At 40.3% G+C, this 18,514-nt stretch overlaps 1 protein-coding gene across 9 annotated transcripts in view; it reads right to left on the bottom strand.

Annotated features, from left to right (window-relative positions):
* Nucleotides 1-18,514, bottom strand: part of F8 (coagulation factor VIII) — a 166,674-nt gene that overhangs the window by 51,617 nt on the left and 96,543 nt on the right. For 8 of the 9 annotated variants that reach the window (XM_042268902.2, XM_076562461.1, XM_076562459.1 and 5 more), the window contains 2 exons: nucleotides 15,184-15,269; nucleotides 4,637-4,792 (listed from right to left, as the gene is read on the bottom strand). In XM_042268902.2, the coding sequence (XP_042124836.1) occupies nucleotides 4,637-4,792; nucleotides 15,184-15,269 (242 nt within the window). The remainder of the gene's footprint in view (nucleotides 1-4,636; nucleotides 4,793-15,183; nucleotides 15,270-18,514) is intronic. The other variant, XM_042268900.2, reaches the window with a different exon arrangement.

Below are 18,514 nucleotides of genomic sequence, written 5' to 3'. Positions count from 1 at the left end.
TCCTAACATTCGGGAGGCAGAGATTCATCCAGATCTCTGTGAGTTCAAGGCCACATTGGGAACAGCCAGGTGTGGTGACACATGTCTTTCATCCCAGCACTAGTTAAACATAGAGGTCTGGAGGTCTATACAGACAGAAAGTGATGGAGCTGGGTGGAGAGAGGAAGTGATGAAGCTCGGCAGATAGAGGAAGAAAGATGGCAGGGCACAGAAAGGTATATAAGGCGTGAGTACACAGGAAGTAGCTCTCTTTAGACTGAGGACTTACTAGAGGTAAGAACTTGTATCTGGCTTGTTCTGCTTCTCTAATCTTTCAGCTTTCACCCCAATATCTGGATCCAAGTTTTCAATTAATAAGACCGTTTAGCAATTTGTGTTACACAGAACAAGCCACTAGATTAAACATAGAAACCAGACAGTGGTGGCACACACCTTTAATCCTAGCACTCGGGAGGCAGAGATCTGTCTGGATCTCTGTGAGTTCAAAGCCACCCTGGACTATATGAGATTTACTAGTCTATGAGAGAAACAGAGCCAGGCTGTGGTGGCACACACCTTTAATCCCAGCACTAAGAAGGAAGTGATATGGTGGGCAGAGAAAGGTATATAAGACCTGAGGAGACACGAAATAAAGTATTTCAGCTAGAGGCCTTTTCAGGCTGAGGAGTCCTAGAGGTAAGACGTGGCAGTAGCTAGTTCCTTTGTTTCTCTGATCTTTCAGCACTTACCCCAATATCTGGTTCTGTTTTTTTTTTATTATAAGACCTTTAAAATTTGAGTTACACTAGACACCTTATGCTAACAAGCAAAACTTCCAATGCCTGGAATCATTGAGTCATTGACCAGAGGGGTCCCATGGATACCCACCACCAAGCATCACAGGCTATTGCCAAGGTTATTGTTTTTTTCTACAACCTTATGGTGAGGCCCTGTTGCTGAGACATTTACTTATGTCACTGAACATGGAGAAGTTGAGCTGGTGACCAAATAGAAGGTTCATTCCTACTGACTAGTGTTCATGATGCTGGAACATACTTTGCACTCTACTGAAGAAGGAAAGTAATCATCAATATCACCCAGCTACATACCCTGTGACCTACAAGTGAGACTGTAAGATATATTGGTGCAATAGTGGCACAAATGTTACATTATTTAAAAATTATATCCAAGGCCCACGCCATGAAATGAAATGGAACCCATACCTAACACGCTAAAGTGGCCAAGAATCCCAAGACTAGACAGGTCATGGGCCTATGGGGAAAATTGAAGTGTGATCCTAGTTAGTCTTAACAATAAAAACCCAGAGTCAGATATCGAGGGTGAAAGCTGAAAGATCAGAAAAGCAGAGCAGCAGCCACTAGAAACTTCTTAACTCTACAAATCCTCAGACTAAGATCCTGTCTCCACCCACCTTATAAACCTGTCTCTACCTCCTGATTATACTTGGATTAAAGGCATGCACTACCACTGCCTGGCTCTGTATCTCTAAGACTGGTTCAATCTCATGTAGCCCAGGGTGGCCTTGAACTCCTGATTTTCCTGATTCCTCCACCCAAGTGCTAGGATTAAAGGTGTGTGCCACCAGGACCAGGCCTCTATGGTTAACTAGTAGAGAGCTCCAGTCTCTGATCTCTAGGTAAGCTTTATTTGTCAGAACACAAACAAAATATCATACAACAGAAAACCTAATATTACTATTCTGCTAAAGGAACATAGCAACAAAATGACTCCTAATGACACACTGCTATACTCATAGATCAGTGCCTTGTTCAAGTCTCATCAGAGAAGCCTCTTCTTGTAGCAGATGGGAACTAACACAAATACACAACTAGACAATGTGCAAAGAGTGAAAGACTTTGGAGCACTTAGTCCTAAATGGAATGTCTTTATCAAACCCCTACTCACAAGGCTCCAGGATCTACATGGAAGAGGAAGGGGAAAGATTGCAAGAGCCAGAGGTGACGGATGACTCCAAGGAAACAGTGTCTTCCAGACACACAGGACTGATGAACATATGAGCTCAAAGAGACTGTTGTTGTAGCATGCACAAGACATTCACAAGTTCAAGCCAGATGTGGTTCCATCACTGATAGGGAGAAGTTGACACAGGGTCCCAACTCTAACCAAGAAGCTATTTGCAATTGATATCTGCTGGCAAATGAAAAGTCAGTTTTCTCCTATGGATTGTCACTGGGTATATCAACTATACTCCAGGGCAGAGCCCATACTCAGGATAAGTTGGCCAACACAAAATGACCTCTATGTTTTTCGTGTGTGTATGTGTGTAAGTGTGTGTACTTTTTTTCATTTTTTTTGTCTTATTGGTTTTACTTTGCTTTGATTTTTTAGAGATAAGGTTTCTCTATGTAGGCCTGGTTGTCCTGGAACTTGCTCTGTAGACCAGGCTGGCCTCAAACTCACAAAGATCTGCCTGCCTTTGCCTCCCGAGTGCTGGGATTAAAGGCATGTGCCACCACCACCCAGCTTTGTTTTGATTTTCATTTTTTTTGTGTTTCTTTTTCAAAGAGAGGGAGAGATAGAGAGGGAAGATAAAGTTGGGTAGGTAGGGAGGTGCGGAGGGTCTAAGAAGAGTTGGGGGAGGGAAACACATGTTCAAAATGTGTTGTATGACCCACAACTTCAGAGAGGCTAGCTAACAGGAAAGACCCTAGGAGGGACACATGGATGATCCTGTGAAGGAGAAGAAAATGAAATCTACATGAGTGGACTTGGCGGGGGATGGCAGAGGGCAAGGAGTGGGGGATGAGAACATAGGGAAATGGGAAGGTCAAGCTGGAACAGGGACAGAGTGGGAGGGCAGGGAGGAAGATACCATGATAGATGAGGACATCATGGGAATAGGTGCTGGGCAGGCTCTCAGGAATCTACAAGGTTGACCCGACCTTGGTATGCTGGCAGTGGTTCAGAGGGTGCCTGGACTGGTCTACTCTGGTGACCAGCCTAGCAAATAACCTAACTGTCATCATAGAGCCTTTGTCCAATGACAGATGGAGGCAGATACAGAGATCCATGGCCAGACACCAGGCTGAGCTCTGGGAATCCAATTGATGAGAGAGAGGAGAGATACTGCAGGTGAGGGACATCGAGCTCATGATGGGAGGACATGCAGAGATGACCGGCCCCACTAGTGGAAGTCCATGAACTGTGGACTGGTGGCTGTGGAGCCCCCATGGGACTGGACTAGGACCTCTGGATACGGAAGATGGTTGTTTGGCTCAAACTGTTTGGGGGGCACCCAGGCAGGGGGATCGGGATCTATCCCTGGTCTATGGGCAGGCTTCTGGAATCCAGTGCCTGTGGTGTGACACCTTGCACAGCCTTGGTGCAGTGGGAAGGGGCTTGGGCCTGCCTAGGCTCAGTGTGCTGGGCTTTGCTGACTCCTCATGGGAGACCTCAATTTGGGGGATGTGGGGATGCTGGGTGGCTTGAGAAAGAGGGCTTGGGGGTGGGAGGAGGGAGGAGGAGGGGTCTGTGGATAGCATGTGGTATGAGTAGAAAATTTCTTAATAAAGAAAAATGAAAAAAATATGTTGTATGAAAAAATAAGGAGGTAAGTGCTCGTAAAGTATTTGATAAAATTCAATTGTAATTACAAACAATATAGAAATAGAAGAATTTTTTTTTGAGATGAAGTCTCACTATGTAGCTCTAGCTGCTCTAGGATTAGTTATGTAGACCAGTCTGGCCTTGAACCCACAGAAATCCAACTGCCTTTGTCTTCCAAGTGCTAGAATTAAAGGTGTGCACTATTATGCATGGCTAGAAGGAAACTATTTATACATGATGAACAGTATTTGTGTAGAACCAACGGGAAACATATTTAACATTGGATATAGTTGCATTTCAAGAACAAAGTAGGCTTATTTGTGTGTATCTCTGTGTGTGAATCACAATACATTAGAGCAATTACTGTTTTCTGTTTACCAGGTCCTGTCAGCATCATGCATATCATCAATATAAGCATCATGCATATCATCAATATAATAGGTACCACTGGGGTGTTTTTGTAGCATATCAAGAGCTATTTTGCATTTGTCAGTAAAACTCTGTAACTCTTTTCCTTAGCTCCTGTGTCATATCTACCTATAGCCTCAGCATATGGATAATATTATACTGTGATATGAGGGAATGGGGCTTTGCATTGAATTAATAGTCATATAAGTGAAAATGGACAAAATGGGAGGGACACAGAAAGAGAGAATTGGGATACATTTCTGGTGCAGCTAATCAGGGATGTAAAATTAGAGAAGTATAACCAACAATGTTAAGGATTTATGTCTGTTTAATTTCCTCAAGCTTACCTCTAGAGAAGAAATTCCCAAGGTTTTCCCATTCTTTCATATAAATGATCTTAATCTCCATTCACGGTTTTGGCTAATAAACTAAAGTCTTTCATGTACAGACCCCTAAGAAAATTCACATTCTCATAATACAACATGTCTGTATTTATATCATGTATGAAAGTATTAAAACTTTGACTTTTTTGTTTGTATGTCCATAAACATTCATATTACCCATAGGAAGAAAATTCATTTTTGGGAGCTTGTAGACTGTACCATCTGCCAAAAGCTCTTTAAAGTTTTCCTGCCCTCTCATGAAAGAACTAATTACATACCATTAAAGTTCCAGTGGAATTCCCTCGATAACTCAGCCACTTCTTGCCATCGAGACTATACATGATGATAAACTGAGAGATGTAGAGGCTGGAAAATTTCTGACGGGCACCCTGAGTCTTGATGCCATGAATAATCATTGGTGTCAACAGATCTACCTACCAATTAAAACAATTTATTTTAATCTATTTTTAAAGTACATATTACACTCTGAAAACAATTAGTTATTGTTATTAATTATCCACTTAGGAAGACTCTAATTCTACAAATTACCTGGCATGGTCAGGGGAAGCAGGCACCAATGTTGAAATATGAACATGTATGTATTTAAAGCCATGGAACATAGGTAGGAATGAGTAGGAAAGGTACTTATTGAATTATCTATTTCCTGGCAAACCAGATCACTTTCAAATCATTGAGTCATTTCCTCCTCACACACATCCATGGGGCTGCACATATGAACCAGAATGGCCCAATGCTTTAACCAATACTTCTGTACCAGCCAAAACTAATTTCCTCCCTTTCTTAGACCAGCACTATCTCTGTAATACTATCAGGAATAAGTCATTACACTTCTTTCAAATGTTAATTGTAAAAATATTTTTCCTGCTTAGTCTTCCCTGACCCAGACAAATTTAGTACTGCTTTATCTGTGTTTCTACTTCATGTTATATATAATAACTTCATTCTAGCAAATTATTGCACTACATTATAAAGGTGCTTTGCTTGTCTTCTTCTCTTATTGGTCTGAGATCCTTCTTATGTCTCTGTTTATATGTAAAGTGAAGATAATTTTTATCTCAAAAGATTAAAGAGGTAATAGGTATAATATGATGAATCCAGTAACTAACACATACTAAGCAACAAACAAATATTCCCTCTATCTCTGGTATCTAACATGGTAGTATGTAAATGAAGATGCTTAGAAAATGCTTTGGAATGAAAGAGTGAATAATGGCAGAGTGGTAAGAAATGAAAAGTTCCCAAAGAAAGAGAACTGAATGATCAACAGAACAATCAGCCATGTATGCATGGCAAGAGATATAGGTAAATGGCTTCATAAGCAAGTCAGAGTTGACATTTTCATAGATGCTGTGGTGGTTTGAATAAGAATGGCCCCAATAGGCTCATATGATAGAAAGATTAGTCATCAAGGAGTGACACTATTAGGAGGTGTGGCCTTGTTGATGAAGGTATGGCTTTGTTGGAGGAAGTGTATCAATGGAGGTGAGCTTTGGGGTTTCAAAAGCTCAACCAAGCTCCAGTGGCTCTCTCTTCCTGCTGCCTGTGGATCCAGATGTAGAATTCTCAGCTCCCCCTCCACCAACATGCCTGCCTGCTGTCATGCTTCCCCTCATGATCATAAAATACACTAAACTTCTGAAACTGTAAGAAAGCTCCAATTAAATGCTTTCCTTTATAAGAGTTGCAGTGGTCATGTTGTCTCTTCATAACAATAGAACACTGACTAAGACAAAAGACATGACCAAATTGCTATGATCACACAACTTTTTGTTTAATGACACTATCTTCTTGAGTTGAATGTAAATGACATTTATATATCCATTCATTAAAAAAATATTTCTAGTGCTTACTCTGCACAAAACATTGTTTTTGGTATGGTGGTAATTAATGCAGGAAAACAATGAAGTAGAATAGTGAGTCATAGAGTGATCCTATCTTTAGATGAGACATCCTTGCCTTCTCCCAAATTAGTATTTCTGATTGAAGACAGTCTACTTTTCTTCTAAGTACTATGGTATAATCAATAAAAATACCATATTCAAGAATCAACTTTTTTCCAGAATTGGTTATACTATGTCTTTATGTAGAGTATAAAAAGCTTTTGTTTACCACTTGCTAATATATCTTCTAGTGAGTCTAATAAAGTTTTGCCAGTCTACCTACATTCTATGATTAATGGATGCTAGCTTATCTACTTCTACTTTTTTGCTGCGTCTCGTTTAAGCTATAACTGGTACCTTTTATATTTTTAACAGTTTAACACATAAAATGTCAACAACTTCACCTATGTAGGGAGACAGGTATTTCAGTTTGACTGTAATAGATATGTCTCTACTAGGAAGTGAGCAAGGTGTTGCAGTGGGATGTCTTTCTGTATGCTGTAAATATGTGTTGCTATGATTGGTTGATAAATAAAGCTGCATTGGCCTATGGCAGGGCAGGATAAGGTTAGGTGGTACAGTCAAACTGAAGATGAGATGAAGGGTAGAGCCAGGGGAGATACCAGCTGCTGCCAAATGAGCAACAAGATGCCAGCAGACTGGTAAGGCCATGGCCACATGGCAACATACAGATTAATAGAATGGATTAAGTTATAAGCTAGCAAGAAGCCTGACCCATAGGCCATACAGTTTGTTGGTAATATAAGCCTCTGTGTATTTACTTGGGAATGAGCAGATGCAGGACCAGGCAGGATACAGAAAAACTTCTGCCTACAAATGGTGCCCATACATGGTGGCAAGAGTTCCACCTAAAACCTGAGAAAACTTAAAAGGAGATTCTAAAATTAAGCTAAGAACAGCTTCCTAGTTCATGTATGTCATTCCCGGCCATGTCCCCTGGTCTTGGCAGGCTTCAGAAGCAATATGCCAGGCTCCTGTGGTCTCTCACAGGCTGCAATACCAAGAGGCTTCTCCCAGCCACTGCCTTCTGGCTTGGGAGCACAGCTGCAGGCTTAAAAACATAGGTATATTTAATACTACTTCCCAGAATTGGGGAGGTAAGTGTGACTCATTGGTACCTGCGCCATGTTGAAAAACTGAGTGAGGTGGGGCCAGCAGCCAGGGCTGCTGCTGCTTCAGTCCTAACCATGCTACCTACAGTTTAAAGCAATGATCAGAAAATGATTATAGATACATAAAGAGACAGTAAAAATAATATAAAAATTAAGCCATATAAAGATGAAAGTTATACAAAGAATCTGGATACTGCATATTATTATATTGTCTTTGGGATTTTTAACTGCAAAGAGACATTTGATTGTAGGGGCTACTCAGTTAAACCAATATGTATATTTTAAAGGTATCTTGACTTCAAAATTTGTGTCTAAGGATATGTTGCTTTGGAAAAGATGTTCTGCTTTGGTTTCCACAGAAGTTACCTGCTGCCTCACTAGGGGCAGTGCTTCAAGGTCAAAGCTGGAACAGGTACCCACTACAGATGAGAACCTGTGGATTTCTTCCAGGCTAATATGGTTTGATCAACCAAGACCCCCTGAAAGGTCGATACAGCCTCACAGACTATTACAGCCAAGATTTAACTATAATTCTTAATTTTCTCAGGATCCCCATAAGATTGCCAGTGCCCCCAACCAGCAGGAAGTAGTATGAGAAACTACACCCAAATTCCCAAAACATTGTGCATAAATGTTTATTTTCATTTAAAGTATGTTGATTATAAATGCAATCTCTTCCTAAAGAAGAAAAGAGGATGTAGTGGGTAGCTATTCCAGCTTGGATCTGGAAGTTCCAACCCCCATTGAGACTCTGGCAACTGTCACGCCTACGAGGCGGGACCAAGGGAGGCATCTGGAGACTCGAGACCTGGATGGGCAAGCGCTCTCTCTGTTCCTGGACCCTGGACCCTGGACGGTGGAGGTTGACTGAGCAGAGCTCCAGAGAACACCGCTGGATTGCAATACACCTTCCCCAGACCCCCACAACCTATCTATTCCTTCATTTGTAAGTCACCCACTAAATAAATCTTCCTTTTAACTACGTAGAGTGGCCTATATAATTTCCCCATTAAGAGGATAAAGATATGATAGGATAAAAGGGTAGATTATTGAATCTACTTTTAAAAAGCAACAACTCATTTGAAATATTTTACATTGCTATAGATTTTAGTTTACTGATACAAATTTATATTTTTGGTTGTGAGCCTAGCCTTTAACAGCTGAGCCATCTCTCCAGCCCTATTGATACAAATTTAAAGTTAATTTTGTTATACTGTATGTATATTTCTACTCTTGTTTAAGGTATTATGTTTATGCAATTCATTTAAAATTGTAAAATATAATTAAGAAATACAGATTAATAGTCATCTAGAATAATCAAACTTATAGTCATGTTAGTTAAGTTTTTTAGGTAAACATAGATATATTTCAATTAGGTAGATAATCTTTAAACACTTCAAAGACCTACAGAATATGGCATTTAAAATGTTTTAAGAACTTAGACTTTTCTGGACATTGAGACATGTCTGCTCCTGGCAGCACCAATCTAATTCAGAAAATATGATGGGCATAGAAGAAATTAATTATGGAGTTTGCTTTCTTTGTGGCAAAAGCAAGCCACTGGGCAAAAAAAGTGCCCTTGACTTGACTGCTTGACAGGATGCTGTATAACTAGACATGCAGGACCCATAGGAAGGTGATCACTGAACTTTGCAAAATGAAATAGTCCTTCAGGTTCCTGCTTCACAGAAGAAACTACAAGACATTCTACAGGACAAGGGGAGAATGGAAGAAGTGCCTGAGGAACTTTGCCAGAGTGGGCAGAACAGTCCTTAAAATTTCTTGCTTCACTGAAAGTTATGCCAGAGACTGTAGGCCTGTAGGCTGAAGGTAGATGCCCCAACATTACAGAGGAACTTTGAATGACTGTCCAGGCTGCCAGCTGTCCCTGTCATTTCTAGAATTATGGAAGTTGTTTGCCATGCACTTCCTGTTTACTCAGGTAATATTATATCCTTCTAGGGTCTTTGATGAAGTTGAAGACTAGATAGTTATAATTTTCCTTGGTTATGATAAAAGATAAATTAGATATAAAACTTTAGAGTCACAAAAATAGAATAGATGATAGAATATTTCCTTCAATTTTGCCAAATACAAATATTGTAACTGTAATTCTTTCTTGACAACTGTTTTGTTATATATAATTTTGCTATGTTAAAGTTAAAACCTTCCTTTTGATTAGACAGAAAAGGGAAAGTGCTGTGGGATATCTTTCTGTATGCTGTAAATATGTGTGGTTCTCACTGGATAATAAATAAAGCTGTTTGGCCTATGGCAAGAAAGCTTACAGCCAGGTGGGAAATGCAAGCAGAGATACAGAGAGAAGAAGAGTTGAGTGGGGAGAGATGTCAGCCACTGCTGAAGGAGCAACAAGATTCCAGCAGACAGGTATTTGTATGGCCATGTGGTAACATATAGATTAATAGGAATGGGTTAATTTAAGATGAGTTAGCTAGCCAGAAGCTGAAGCCATTAGGCATACACTTAGAAATTAATATAAGGCTCTGAGGGATTATTTTATAAACATCTTCAGGACCACAGGGCCTGGCAGGTCCAGAGAAACTTCCCTCTACAAGGTGTAAATAAATTTCACAGTATACTATGTTAGTTTTCAGGCAACAAACATTGCAAATTTGACAGCTGCATAGCTCCAAGGGGGTGCTAATTACCTGCTGCTGATTGTTTAGTACTTGTTGCCTAGTGCTTTTCAAGCCAGTTCAAGCACTTGTGTACCTATGGGTCATATGTTTTTTACATTTTAGGATGCCTATCTGAACTCCCCTCTTTGTAAACATCTCCCTAAACTCCCACTTTGCTTATCTGTTCTAAGTGGAACAGATGACATCAACTCCCTTAAGATATAGTATTCTGTATCTTAAGAAAGATTGAATGATAATACAATTAAAAGGGATTTGTAACTGGTTTAATTACCACAGTAACCATTGAGAAATGACTATCAAGCTAGAGTGGACATTGTGCACATCATATAATATAATGGTTCACATTAGGGTACAAGAGCCCCGGCACAGATTTTTTTGTGAGTGTGACTTGTAATGCTATGTAACATCTCTGTGCTTTGGTGTTCTTAATTGAAATGATTAGTACTAGCATCTAGTTCATAAGGGATAAGGATTTACTAGCTTGGTTTGTGTTGAATACATACTAAGGAAGTCTGTCTTAATATTTTGATCATGACTTTGCTAGAGTAGTAAAGAAAGTTCACAGATGTATTAAGTAATTGATATGAAATTGAGAAGAACATGAAATACTTTGGGACAAAAAAGCTTGGCCAGTTAAAGTAATGGTCCAGATCTGGTAAATAGAAACTTAACAGAATATATCATTCAGAGTTCACTATTTCCTGTTTGTGGCTCTATAAGGGATCACAACTTGTGTCTGGGCAGAGAGGCTGAGTTGGTACTTCCAAGCTGTCCTCAGCTTCCATGTATCATGGGAAGAGACCCCCCGCCCTCAAAAAAGAAAGATTTTACTTATCTGCCTTTGAAGGAGTCATGGGCCTGATTGATAATAGGATACTGGTATTATTTTGGGGGTATGTTTAGTTAAATAAAATGTCATATTAAGATGAACTTCATGGGCCAGAAACATGGATCATAGAGTAATGTACTTGCTGTGTAGGCATGAAGATCTGAGTTTGGATCCTTAGCACCCATTTAAAACCGAGATATAGAAACTGGTACAATGAAAACAATGTAGAGGTTCCTCAAAAAGTTAGAAATAGACCTTCCAGAACTATCACATGATCTAGTTATACCACTCTTGGGCATATATCCAAAGTTCTCCATTTTATACTATAGAGATGCCTACTGCTCATCCATGCTCATTGCTGCTCTACTTACAATAGCCAGGAAATGGAAATGGCCTAGATATCCATCAGCTGACAAATGGATAAAAAATGTGGCATATTCACAAAATGGAACATTATATAGCTATTATAAAAATGAAATTATGACATACTGAAGCAAATGAATGTAGCTGGAAACAATCATTCCAAGTGAGGTAACCTAGACCAGACAAAAAGGCAGATGTTACTTGTTTTCTAACTTGTGAATGTTAGCTTTGAATATGTAGAAATATGTGTTTCATTTGGGATATTCATAGAAGTTGGGAAGTTACTTAGGGGCCATGGAAGGGGGCTTTCATAGGAGGGGAGATAGAACACATTAGTAAAAGGGTTAAAAGGGAATTATGGAAAAGGAAGGGCTAAATTTGAGTGGGGATAGGAAGGACAGGGAAAAGAGGGTAAATAACACAAAAGGCCTTTGAAAAAAGTCATATGGAAACCTACTGTGATATTTTGAATAAGAATGGCCCCCATAGGCTCATATATTTGAATGCTTGGTCATTAAGAAGTGGCACTACTTGAGAGTCATTAGGAAGTATGGCCTTGTTGGAGTAGGTGTGGCTTTGTTGGAGGAAGTGGGGCTGGGCTTTGAGGTTTCAAAAACCCAAGCTAGGTACAGTGTCATACTTTTCTTGCTATCTGTGGATACAGGTGTAGAACTCTCAGCTACTTCTTCAGAACTAGTATGCCTATATGTTGCCATGCTCCTCATCAAGATGACAATGGAATAAACCTCTGAAAGTATAAGCAAACTCCAATTAAACATTTTCCTTTTAAAGAGTTGCCATGGTCATGGTGTCTCTTCACAGCAACAGAACACTGACTAAGACACCTACTTACTACTGTAGAAGATATACACACATACAGGCAGAGAAAGAGGGAGAAAGGTAGAATAAGTGAGAGATGAACACAGAGAGGGGGAGTATTAAAATGGAATTATCCTACAATGGAGCAACAATGCCACTACTGGATTCCAAAGATAACAAATAAAAAGCCCAGTCCTAGGAATATGTTACTTATTTTGGAGTTCTTAGTCAATGAGGTCACATAGATCCTCCCAAATTATAGGCTATTGACAATGCTATTATTTACCCTCTAGAACTTGGTGGTAAAACCCAGTTGCTGAAGGACACCACACACTTGAGTCATGGAACATGGATAAAATCAAGCTGGCACTGATATGGAAGGTTCATCCACAGTGGCTAGTTTTTGTAGTGCAAAAATTGTCTATGCACACTGCCAGGGGAGAAAAGTAGTCAAAAATCTTATTCAACTATGAACTCTACAAGCTACAATAATGACTGATCTGGCAAGATATGCCCCCTGGTGTAATAATGGCACAAATGTTATTGAAGTGACTGACTACTTTCTGCTTGGATCTAAGACCTGCTCCATGACATGGAACCATATCTGGCACTGTTAAAGGGTCCGAGAACTTGTGATTTGATAAGTTATAGGCCCTAGGGGAGGACTCAATACTATTATTTTGCTAAGTGGACACAGTATTAAAATGATTCCTAATGACTTATTGCTATACTCATAGCTCAGAGTATTTCTCAACCCTCATCAGAGAACTTTCTCCTTGCAGTAGATGGCAATACAGAGACCTCTGTGGTGGTTTGAAAGAAAATGGCCCCAAAAGGGAGTGGTACTATTAGGAGGTGTGTCCTTGTTGGACGAAGTGTGTCACCGTGGGGGCGGGTTTGAGGTCTCTTTTGCTCAAGCTTCCCTCAGTGTGACATTCAGTTGACTTCCTGTTGGATGCAAGATGTAGGACCTATTCCTCCAGCACCATGTTTTCATGCACACTGCCATACTCCCTATCATGATGATAATGGACTGAACCTCTGAAATTGTAAGTGAGCTACCCCAATTATCTCTTTTCTTTGTAAGAGTTGCTATGGTCATGGTGTCTCTTCACAGCAATAAATACCCTAAGAAAACTTCCAACTGGTCAACATGCAAAGAATAAGAGACTGTGGAATACTCAGCCTTAAGTGGGACATACATATCAAACCCCTCCTGTAGCTCATGGATTTTTATGGAAGATGGGGTGGAAAGATAGTAAGAGCCAGAGGTAGTTAATAACAACAAGGGGATAGTGTTTTCCAAATATACAGGGTAGTTACACATATGAACTCAAAGCCATTGTGAACAAGCGCAAGACCTTCACAAGATCCAGCCAGAAAAAATCCCAATATGGGAGGGGGGAATTGCGTGTAAAATCCCACCACTAGCTGATGAGCTTTTGGCATTAAATAACTGCTGGAAGAAGGAAAATCAGAAAATTTCATCTTTTTTTTTTTTTTTTTTTTTTTTGGTTTTTTCGAGACAGGGTTTCTCTCTGTAGCTTTGCGCCTTTCCTGGAACTCACTTGGTAGCCCAGGCTGGCCTCGAACTCACGGAGATCCGCCTGCCTCTGCCTCCCGAGTGCTGGGATTAAAGGCGTGCGCCACCACCGCCCGGCGAAAATTTCATCTTTAATGGAATAATATCTAGTAGGTTGAGCACAAACAGGGAAGGCCCGACTCCCAAGACTAGCTGAATAAATACAAGCTGGACTTGAAATGGAAAGAAAAGGAGAAACCTCAAAAGTTGGGTGGAAAGGTAAGGGAGAGTGGAGAGGGTAGTTATGGAAGGAGATGGGGGTGTGGGTGAAGATGTTCAAAATACATTATATGAAATTCTCAAAGAATTAATAAAATATGGTTTAAAATAATGTGGAAAGTAACAGACAAATACAACTGACATTTACCCCTGGTCTCCACATGTGTTATGCATAGGTGCACATATGCATGTACACACATACATGCATACCACATATATACTCACACAAACATTAAAAATAAAAAGATAAATTTCATGTTCATTTTTATATGGTTACTAGATCATGGAAAATAATACATGTGATTTTAATTTGTTGTGGTGGTATTGTGTTCCCCAATATGCTACAATTTGTGGTACACATCATATTTCCATTGGTCAGGGCTGGTCTAGAGGAAATAGCAAAGTGAGACATCAAAAGACTGTATGCATTTTAAAAAGTTGAGCTAACCTGCCTCAAGTATTACTCCATCCTAGTTTACCATATTGAACTACATTAAGTAGGTATTTCCTAATACCCAAAGGATATAAAATTCCTGAAAGACAGATTTAACTATACAAAAGAAGCTACAATTCAGTTGTTTTTAAGATGAACTACTGAGCTACCCTTTTTGTATAAAAATGCAGAGCATCAGAGGACTCAGGGGCACCTACTTAGTTGGAGATATATTCTCATAGAATACAGAATACATGGTCTTGAAAAATAGTAAATTCAATTATAGAAATCATTGTGATGTTATATTCCAAGTAGAAAGAAATGGGACACATCTGTATATTCAATTCCATTCCCAAGCGTCTTAGTTAAGGTTTTATTGCTGTGAAGAGACACCATGACTATGAAAACTCTTATAAAGGAAAATATTTAATTGGGACTGGCTTTCAGTTCAGAGGTTTAGTCCATTGTTGTCATGGCGAGAAGTATGGTGGCATGCAGGCAGACATGATGCTGGAGAAGTAACTGAGAGTTCGACATCTGTATCCAAAGGCAGCAGGAAGAGAATATCACATTGGGTGTGATTTGAGCATCTGAGACCTCAAAGCTCGCCCCCATTGACACACTTCCTTCAATGAGGCCACATCTACTCCAACAAGACCACACCTCCTAATAGTGCCGCTCTCTGTGAACCAATGGGGGTTATTTTATTCAAACTACCAGAACAAGCATTCATTTGTGAATATTTTTGCACAAATTAATAAGTCATTCTATTATATAGTCTCCTCATATGTTAACTGATGTTTTATAGAAGAGACTGCAGAATAAAAGGGTATGTATAACATTTTGAACTTGTTGAATGATGATATATTTCTCATAGTTTTCTGACCTTGATCCAAGAAAAGGGCTCCTTGGTACTCCAGGCATTGATTGATCCAGAATGATGAAGTCTGGCCAGGTTTGGAGCCCACTGTCCTTTGTCCAAAAAAGAAGAGAGAGATTATATTATTATATATACAAATGTATTTATCTTAAAAACTCTGGAACAATAGTATTATCTAGAGAAAGGTTAATATTAGTTGTGGAAGAGATAGAGAAATGCATAAAAGTTTTAAGTATGATAGCATTGATTACTATCTGAAGAACTTGTTTTTTGATGTTATATCCCATGTTCTATTTTTTTTTAGTGGCAGGACAGTACTGGGAAATGAACTTGGGCCCTTGCATGTGTTAAGCAAGTACTCTACCACTGAGGTATATATGCAATCTACAAGTGATACTATAATATTGCTTTATCATATAATGTACATTTATTATAGAAAAGTCAGAAAATTAAAAAATAGTAAAAATAAAAGAAATAAAAAGCATAGACTTTCTGTCCAGAAACTCTTTAAATAATACTCAAACCTCCTTTTTTTCTTTCTCCTTTAAAGTAGAGGTTTGACAAACTTTTTATGTCAACGGCTAGATAGCAAGTATTTTAAGAATGGCAGATTATTATTGGTGAGGATGTGGAGCAAGGGGAACACTCTTCCACTGTTGGTGGGAGTGCAAAATTGTACAGCCACTTTGGAAATCAGTATGGCGACTTCTCAGAAAATTGGGACTCAATCTACCTCAAGACTCAATGATACCACTCTTGTGCATATACCCAAGGGATGTTCAATCATACCACAAGGACACTTGCTCAACTATGTTCATAGCAGGATTATTTGTAATAGCCAGAACCTGGAAACTACCTAGATGGCCCTCAACCAAAGAATGGATAAAGAAAATGTGGTACATATACACAATGGAGTACTATTCAGCAGAGAAAAACAATGACATCATGAGGTTTGCAAGCAAATGGATAGAAATAGAAAATATCATCCTGAGTGAAGTAATCCAGACTCAGAAAGACAAACATGGTATGTACTCACTCATAAGTGGATAGTAGATGTAAAGCAAAGGATAATCAGACTACAACCCACAGTTCCAGAGAAGCTAGCTAACAAGGAGGATCCTAAGAGAAATGACTGGATCACCCTGGGAAGGGGAAATAGATGAGATCTCCTGAGTAAACTGGGGTTGATGCTGTGAATATATGTTGCTATGAGTGATTGATAAATAAAATGCTAATTGGTCAGTAGCCAGGCAGGAAGGATAGTGTAGGCGGGACAAGGAGAGAGGAGAATTCTGGGAGGTGGAAGGCTGAGGAGAGAGATGCTGCCAGCCGCTATGAGAAGCATGATGTAAGATACCGGTAAGCCACAAGCCACATGGCAAGGTATAGATTTATAGAAATGGGTTAATTTAAGATATAAGAACCGAGCTCCCATCCTGCCCCCGACTTCCCTTCTGGACCAGAGGTGAGTATCCGGGCCCAACCCGGACCCCAACCTTGGGCACCAGCCACTCCGGGAAGACCTGCCCAACTTGGCCCCAGGTTCTGGCCACCGGGCAGGTCCCCTTCTAGCCCCACCAGGAGCGATCCCCTTCTTCAAGTCCCCCGGCAGCCCCTGCAATCTCCATGCCCTGCCCCCACGCCCATCTGCCCGAGACCCCAGCCACTTCCTGAGACTTAGAGACCGGCCCCCAGCTCCCATCCTGCCCCCGACTTCCCTTCTGGACCAGAGGTGAGTATCTGGGCCCAACCCGGACCCCATCCCTGGGCACCAGCCACTCCAGGAAGACCTGCCCAACTTGGCCCCAGGTTCTGGCCACCAGGCAGGTCCCCTTCTAGCCCCACCAGGAGGGATCCCCTTTTCCAAGCCCCCCAGCAGCCCCTGCAATCTCCACGCTCTGCCTCCACACCCATCTGCCCGAGACCCCAGCCACTTCCTGAGACTTAGAGACCGGGCCCCAGCTCCCATCCTGCCCCCGACTTCCCCTCTGGACCAGAGACTTCCGGTCCAGATAAGAGCTTCCATCCTGCCCCGGAGTTCCCATTTGGACAAGAGAACTCCCATCTAGACAAGAGAGAGAGACTTCCTGAATCAGTCAGCTCTTTCTGAACCAAGTACACTGATAAGACCAAGAAGGAACCACAAGGAGATGGGCAGACGTCAAGGCAGAAGTACATACAACAAAATGAAGATCAATACAGCATCACCAGAACCTAGCCCACCTCCAACATCTAGACCTGAACATCAAAAATTGGAAGAAACAGAAGGAAATAGCCTTATGAGTAACATCATGAAGAAGGTAGAGGCTTGTGTAGAGGAAAAGACAAAAAAATGGGAAGAATGCTGTAAACAACTAGAGGAAAGGGCAAACAAACTAGAAGAAAACAATAAAGTCCTGGAAGAAAACAATAAAGTCCTGCAAGAAAACAATGAAGTACTGGAAGAAAACAATAAAGTACTAAAAGAAAATCATGAAAAAGCAATGAAACAAATAAAGGAAACAGTCCAAGACCTGAAAAGGGAAATTGAAAAAATAAAGAAGACACAAACAGAGGGAATGCTGGAAATAGAAAACCTGAGTAAAAGATTGGGAACTTCAGATGCAAGTATAACCAGCAGAATGCAAGAGATGAAAGAGAGGATCTCTGGCATTGAAGATATAGTAGAAGAAATAGTTTCATCAGTCAAAGAAAACGCTAAAGCCAACAAAGTCATGAACCAAAATGTCCAAAAAATTTGGGACACCATGAAAAGACCAAACCTATGAATTATAGAGATGGAAGAAGGTGAAGAATACCAACTCAGAGGCACAGAAAATATATTCAACAAAATTATAGAAGAAAGCTTTCCCAACTTAAAGAAGGAAATGCCTATGAAGATACAAGAAGCCTATAGAACACCAAACAGACTAGACCCCCCAAAAAAGTCCCCTCGATACATAATAATTAAACAACTAAATGTACAGCATAAAGAATATTAAGAGAAGCAAAGGAAAAAGGCCAAGTGACCTATAAAGGTAAACCCATCAGAATAACACCCGATTTCTCAATGGAGACTTTGAAAGCCACAAGGACCTGGACAGATGTAATGCAGACACTAAGAGACCATGGATGTCAGCCCAGACTAATATACCCAGCAAAACTTTCAATCATCATAGACGGAACGAACAAGACATTCAAAGACAAAGCCAGATTTAAACAATACCTATCCACAAACCCAGCCCTATAGAAAGCACTAGAAGGAAAATTCCAACCTAAGGAAGTCAGATACACACTCGAAAACACAGGCAATAGATAAAACCACAACAGTAAACCCCAAAGAAGAGAAGTACACACA

Source organism: Peromyscus maniculatus, chromosome X, assembly GCF_049852395.1.
Source record: "Peromyscus maniculatus bairdii isolate BWxNUB_F1_BW_parent chromosome X, HU_Pman_BW_mat_3.1, whole genome shotgun sequence".
In the NCBI taxonomy this organism is placed as follows: domain Eukaryota; kingdom Metazoa; phylum Chordata; class Mammalia; order Rodentia; family Cricetidae; genus Peromyscus; species Peromyscus maniculatus.
This window is presented reverse-complemented; position numbering and strand designations above follow the sequence as displayed.